The 7,184-nt window shown below is 45.5% G+C and overlaps 1 protein-coding gene across 1 annotated transcript in view; it reads left to right on the top strand.

Moving 5' to 3' along the window:
- Nucleotides 1-7,184, top strand: part of OVCH1 (ovochymase 1) — a 36,073-nt gene that overhangs the window by 17,517 nt on the left and 11,372 nt on the right. Inside the window, 5 exon segments of the mRNA XM_035898139.1 lie at nucleotides 2,299-2,448; nucleotides 3,706-3,803; nucleotides 3,805-3,899; nucleotides 4,008-4,162; nucleotides 4,589-4,637. Of these exon segments, the coding sequence (XP_035754032.1) occupies nucleotides 2,299-2,448; nucleotides 3,706-3,803; nucleotides 3,805-3,899; nucleotides 4,008-4,162; nucleotides 4,589-4,637 (547 nt within the window).

Raw genomic sequence — 7,184 nt, 5'->3', positions numbered from 1 at the left:
CTAATTCCACTGAAATGGATATGAATTCTTTATGAATTGAACTAATTCTGTTGGAGTTCTGTTAATGAAAAATTGCTAACCTGAGGCATTGCTTTCCCATGCTTTCAGAAGGAATAATTTTTTAATTCCTCACTTTAGATCTGATTCAGTTTTATCAATATAAAAATCTTTAGCTTTAGTGAAATAAATGTTCTTAACTTTTTTTTTTTTTTGGAACATCTATATTTCCAGATGTTCCTCCTACTTGAACGAAATGAGAGCACATTGTAACACCCCATCTTTTTTTAAAAAACAGCTTCCAGGCACCACACTCACTTTAGCAGAGCTTGATATCTATTCTTAAGGTGAAAAGCAATCTGGTGCTCAGAAGTCAAGATATTTGATTCAATTCTGGCTACCTCTTTACAGGCCTGTACATCAACCAAAAGACAGAGTAGAGTGATGAGGGGCTGGTGCTTTTTACTTTACACCAAATAAGCTTGGTAAGAGCCTTGAACTGTCGTGGGTTCACCACTGACAAGTGATCTTTGGCAAACTGCTGCTATTTTTTCCCCATCTATTTTGTGGTGGTAATTTAGTTGCATGTGTTTACCAAATGCTGAGTAAGTATTAACACTACAGTTCCCTTGAAAAGAAATCTGTTTTCCATTGGAAAGGGGTATTTAAGTGGGGGGAAGAAAGCTGACAAATTTGGATCTGGAATTTTTCAGGGGAGAGCTTTCAGCATCCTGGAACGTTTCACTTGATGCTTTCCAGCACAGCTTTGCCATTGGAAAGTCAGATTCTTACAGGAAAGCTCCTCTGGAATAAAGTGCAAGCTTCCTATCCAGCTGCAGTTATGGGACTTCCAGATGCTATGCAAACTGAATGCTCTCAATAGGAAAAAAATGTCTAGCAGCTGCTCTCTGGGTCCTCAACCTGTACATGTAAACCACTCGAGAGAGACTTTGCTTGCACCCCTCAATGGTGGCACATACAATTCTGAAGCATGGCGGGGGGTGGGTGGGGTGGTGTGTGCAATGAAGGGCATTCACACTGTCTATTGAAGATTATTTGTAATTCCACTATGAGAAAATTAGGATGGATTTTGTGTACCTGTAGCATAACTGTAGTAGATTAATTCTGGCTACTAGTGCTTACTGAGGTCACCGATTAACATTGCTTTGCAGGCACCTCTTCTGCAAAAGCTCTTGTTTTAATCAGAAAGTCACCAAGACCCTAGGGCTTTGGGTTTTTTAGAAACCTAGATTAGCTAAAGCCACAAGTGCTTACAGGATGATATCTCTCATCTTAGAAACACAGCTTCTCGTTCATTCCCACAGCTAATCTCTGTGGATTCTCAACTCCCAAACCAGTGCTGAGTCCGGGGAATACCATACTGGTACATTTTGAAAGCGATGGGGAGAACAGCTTCAGAGGGTTCAGAGCTCAGCTCACTTTTGTTCGTTCAGGTTAACAGAGAGATGCTTGCTGTGTCTAACAACATCTGCGTCATCTGCAGCTATTCTTAGACACCTGAGCTTATTTTTTAGGCTAATCCTGCTGCATCCTGTCAAGGTAACTTTAAAACAGAATAGCTACTTGTGACAGAGCTCCTTTCCCTGAATAAGGGAGATGAATCAAATTGGGTTGGGGTTTTTTTGGGTTTGTTTTGTTTTGTTTTTTTTTACCTCAGTGAGAAATGAGATAACTAACTTCTGTTACCTGAAAGAAGCAGCCTTGTTAATTCTGTCAGTCTGATATTCCCCTTGAAGATCTCATTACAGAGGACAGTCTTGATCCTGGGGGCTACTCTGCTATTGTTGCTTTCCACTTTCATGAATGTGTACCAGCTGCTGCTCAAGGGGATGGATAACTTTTCCCTTCCAGAGTGGGGACTTTTTTTGAGGTCACAAACCAGAGCTATTGACCCAAGTTGGAGCTAACTTATTTCCTCTCTTGTAGAGGATGCAGGAAGAGAAGATTCAGGATTAACTACTGCACCGATGTTGCGTCCCAAGGATGTCCCCTTAGGTAAAGAAATTAAATTCTGTTCAGTTGATCTGGTCTGAGGAGCTTTCCTTTTACATATAAGAGGATTATGCAGCGAGGCAGATGCTTTCTGACCTCAGGTCCCCTTTTGTGCACTTCTTGCATGGATGAAAAGTCATAGGCAGGTGCCCCATCTCTCATTCTCTATACGTGTGTGGTCCATCATCTCCACTCTGGTTGCCTGCGTTTCCTATTGGGAGTGGGGGGATTGGGTAGAGGATGAGAGAGACCTGCTTTTAGTGCCGGAGCCTCATTTGCTCTCTGAAGTGCTGTCTTGAAGGCACCTGTGGCCTTCCCCCAGTTACTCCCTGGTGGCTGTTCAAGTGTATTACTCGGGCTGAGGAGGCTTGTCCTCACTGTTGGCCATGGCACACTGCCCTGAAGCTCCTTGGAGACTACCGCTATGATGGGGCTGTTGTCAGCCTTGCGTAGCTGCTGATGGCCGCCCGCTGTGAGTGTCACCAGAACGTCCCCGGGCCACCTCTGCTCCTCTCCCCATGCTCTGCACTCTCCCTGCTCCTCCAGGCTGGGGTGCAAAGAGTTGGAGAGCTATAAATTGTATTCACTCCTTCATGTCCTCCATGAAACCTTTCTTCTGCCCTTCCTCCACCATCACTGATTTTAGAGATGGCAACAGTTTGGTCCTGCTTGTAGGAGATCCATTAAAGTTAATTGGACTACCTGCTATCAGACCTGTAGCAAAGCCAGAACTGATGCAACACATTTCTTGTGGTGAGAAGCTCTTGCTCAGCAGTCCTGGGAGTAAGTGACTAATTAGAGAAGAGCCAGAAGGGCTGTATGACTGCTGAATAAGGAAGCTGTATGGCTAACTGTAAGTAGCTCCAATATGTTTGCTTTCATTATACAGATCTAATAAACCCTCGCACTGGACTGTGACAGTAGGAGACCATGACAGAGCCCTGAGGGAGTCAACAGAACAGGTGAAAACCAAGCAATGCCATTAAAAATGTTGACTTTGGTGTATTTGCCCCTACGACGTTTCTAAAAACAGATCTATATGCACAGGTAAAATAGCATTGACAGCAAGGCAAAATGACTGATAGGTAGCACAGGTTGAGGAATGAGAAAGGAAATCCAGTAACTCTGGTCTCATTCAGCTAACTTGCAGTTTATAGAAGTATGTTTTATATCTGGCTCTTATTACTTGCAGTAAAAAGTCTTAAAATCTAACAGAGATGACTGAGTGTCCTCAGCATCTTACTCTCTCAGTGCTGGGCAATATACCTGTCTATAAAATCTTGCTGACTTTTTCTTCCTAATGGGGAGGAGGAAGAAATACTTGTGGAAAAGAAGCACAAGTGACTCGCAGGAGTCTTCTGCAAAACCTTAGTGGCTTGTGTTTGTACAGTGAAGCAGTCAGCCTTCACTCTAGGCTCAGGAGGTCTACGTAACCTGTCCCAGCAATCTTCTCAACTGAAAAATATAGAATCATAGAATCTTTTAGGTTGGAAAAGACCTTTAAGATCATCAAGTCCGACTGTTAAACAGAGAAGTGGGAGATTTGTCTTCAAAGTCCTTTTACCTTGTTTGTTTCTTTTCATGACTTACTTTGAGCTTGGTCATTGCTTGTGGGATTTTTGCCCTCTTCCTTTACAAGTATGCTTTCAGGATGCACTTAGAGGGCAGATCGTTCCTTCTCTGCCCTGGCCGCAGGTGAGAGAGGTGAAAACCATCACAGTGCATCCCCACTTCGACATGCTGAGCTGTGACTCCGACATTGCCCTGGTGCACCTAGACGTCCCCCTGGAGTACCACGCTGCTGAGGCCAGCGCGCCTGCCCAGCAGCACAGAGATGTTATCTTCATCTTCCCTCTGCACTCTGTCTGGATGGAGGGTCATCGAAGAAGGTGGCTCTCCTGATTTTGCATGTTTGCCTATTACGAGCAGAACATACATTTCAATCTCATGTTAAATTCTTCTGCCCAGACCTAACCTCGAATTTATTTCCCAAGCAGATGGGAACTGAGCGAAGCAGTTGCAGCAGACATGAGTGCCTGTACTTGAGAATGAAATTTGTGAGAGGAGTTACTGCTTCAGCCACCCTGGAGGGATGACAGCCAGGATGCTTTGTGCTGGCTTTGTTTCTGCGGGAGGCCGGGACTCCCGTCAGGTGAGGTGAAACTAAAGGTGAGCGCTCTTGAAGGCATCAGCATATGGATGTTGGTGGACCGACTGGGGGGGACAGAGAGGAGAACAGCATATAGCAAGTGGCAGTCAAAAGCTCCAACAACTTGCAGTCCCTGGAGCGGATAGCACTTGGGAGCAACAGGCACAGTTAATCTGCACAGGAGATGTTATGCAGTGCGCAGCGTTGCTTGGAAGTGAGACCACAGAGTCTAGTAATCTTTCTCTGGACTGTAATTTTCGTGACATCTGTGGAGGAGAGGATGTTCTTGCCTTGTGCTTCTCGAGTCCCACCTCTTATCCCAGTGAAACACTTCCCATTGTAGCTTGCTTAGAAACCCTTTCAGAGCACTCTTCTTGTCAAGATAAACTGTGAAGGCTTCTACTGGTTTTATAAAACTCTTGTATTCAGAGCACTGTTCAAGAACTAACTAATCTCCTTGAAATCATGAGGCAAGCAGGTAAGAACAGCTGAGTAAATAAAAGGCAAAGTAATTCTGACTGAGTCACTGTCAAGCTAAAATGTGGCTTCTGCTCAATACCGCAATCTTATGGCTGACTAATAAATCATGTGTAACGTTAAGGAGCACTATTCAATCATATTTTGTCTGCAGCCTGTGCTCAGTCTTCACTTCATGCTGATAAGCAAGCCTTCGAATCAGCCTCTTCATTCCAGGCTAGGGCTGAGTTGCACCAGCACCTGCCTGCCCCGTTCTTGCACGGAGGCTTTTTGTTGGGCAAATCTGATCCGTGAGAGCTCTACTCTTAGCTGCAGCAGCGCGGAGGCCAAATGAGATAACAGCAAGTCCTCTCTCTTTTGGTTCCTAGGGTGGTTCTGGTGGCCCCATGTTTTGCAACAAGGAAAAGGAACCATTTACTCTTTATGGCACTGCCATCTGGGGTGTTGGCTGTCCCAGCCCAAAGAAGTCAGGGGTCTCATCCAGTCCAGGAGAATCCTGACCCTTGAAAAAGACTGCCGATGACAGGTGAATTTTCTTTGTCTAAGTGAGATGAGCCCTGAATATCCCCCTTTGCATAAAATATCCAAAGTGCATTGAGGTTTTTGTCTGGTAGATTTTTTGAGGCAACTTAAGAGGAAGAAAAAAAATTCCAGGTGATTTCCTGCAGGAAGTCCCTGCTTCCTCCTCTTCCTCACGCCTTCCCACTAAACAAAGCTTACTGGAAATTAGGAGTTTCAGAAGTGTAAGACTTGTATTTAACACTTTGGGCTCTCAAACTGAATATAGTCTTTGGACAGCTGCTTTTCTCAGTAAAAAGCTGCTGCTTGCAAAAATGCCTACCAGCCCCACACTTTGATGGGCAGAATAGTTTGGGACAATGCTGCAAACTGAACTTTCATGTGTGTCTGTCTGTCTGCCTCTAGATATAATTAGCACCACAATCAGAAGTCTGTAGGATAAACTTCACCAGAGAAGGTGCTGGAAAAAGAGTAGCATTTGCTAGTGAATAAGGACTGATTGCATAAAGTGATGGTATCTTACGAAAGGAAGAGGCCCCTGTTCTTAAACTGGGGGATCTCTCATGCAGAGAAACGAGGGGAGCAAACCTGTTTGAGGTGTTCCATGTGAACCCAGGATTGCCGTGCTGCTTCCCTGCACCAGCTCTCCTCTTCCTCCCCAGAAGGTTCTTTGCTGCTGAGGCTCCTCAGGTCAAGGTGAATTTGGCTTTACAGTTCCGTTGGCAAACGGAAAAATCCACCACTTCGGCTTGTTTAATCTGACGAGATTTGAGAGATTTCAAAGAGCCACCAGATAGCTTCAAGTCTTTTTGCCATGTAAACTGATTTGTCATTCTGGAGAAATGTTTCCCTTTGGCTCAAAGTAGTTGCACTGGGAAACTGCTGATGCAAACCCTTTGTCTTCCAGAGCTTTATCCCTCCTTCCCTGCATGTGCGCACGTACAGCCAAGGATGTAATTCTCCATTTAGTGAATAGCTGTGATTGTCCCACAACATTTCTTAAGAAAGAGGAAAGATCTAATCCTGGACAGAGTTTTTCATGTTTCTGCCCATCCTATATTTTATTCTGTTGCTGCCAGAAGAAAAAGGAGGATTTCTGCTAACAGGAATAATTCTTTTTTTCCCCCTGTATCCTGTGCTGCAGTTATGAGCAGGAAATTAAAGTATCTATTAAAGAAAAGAGCACATTGTGGATAACGCTGCACTCTCAGGTTGGATGAGCACTTGGGCTCTCCCGCTCTGTGCTGCAGCTGCCGGTCTCTCTCCCTCGTGGCACCATTCACAGTCCCACACTGACCTACCAGAAATGTTAGGATAGGTGCTGACTAAGGGAGAACTTTATTCTAAACTAAAACCAGTTAACAAAGCAAGTTTTCGCTTGTATGATCGCCAGCCCATCCCCACAGATAAGCTGGGAACTGGCTGGAGATCTTCCGTACCCTTGGATCTGACACAACTGGCTCTGACCACTGACTCTCTGAGGGCTCAAAGGCTTTCATGGATTTACTGTAGGTCAGGCAGTTTATGCAGGGAATTGCTCAGCTCCGGAGCTGTAAATCTTTCCCAGAGGTGGAGGCTGTAGCACGGCATACAGCTTTTACATATGGCTTCATACAAAAGGTTCAAAGCCCTGAGGGCTCTTTGAGCCAGATACTGACCACTGCCTCCTTTATCTGACCCTCATATGATTGCCTCCCTGTTGCGAAAAGTGCTCGGCTGTGCTGACTGTTCCTGAGTTTTGCATTAAACTGCCTCTCAGCATGTTCTGCCTCTCCTTAGATGCTGAACAGACTGTGCTGCAGTGCACCGGAGACCTTGGCATAGGAGCAGCCAGCAAAGCTGCCCACAAAACTAACGGGAGAGGCAGTGCCGGCGGGGCGACCGCGGAACTGCGTGGAGCTGTCGCGCGCCGGTGTCCACGGTGCTCGGTTTGCAGAAGGTGCTGGAACTGGTTCGGTTCAGGAGCAGCTCTGGGTAGAGCCTCGTTGTGCAAGTGGGCACATCTCTCTGGGTTTCGTCCTGGGAAGAG

This window comes from Egretta garzetta, unplaced genomic scaffold (assembly GCF_000687185.1).
Source record: "Egretta garzetta isolate BGI_Z169 unplaced genomic scaffold, ASM68718v1 scaffold427, whole genome shotgun sequence".
In the NCBI taxonomy this organism is placed as follows: domain Eukaryota; kingdom Metazoa; phylum Chordata; class Aves; order Pelecaniformes; family Ardeidae; genus Egretta; species Egretta garzetta.
The sequence above is the reverse complement of the archived record's forward strand: the minus strand, read 5'-3'. Positions and strand labels throughout refer to the sequence as shown.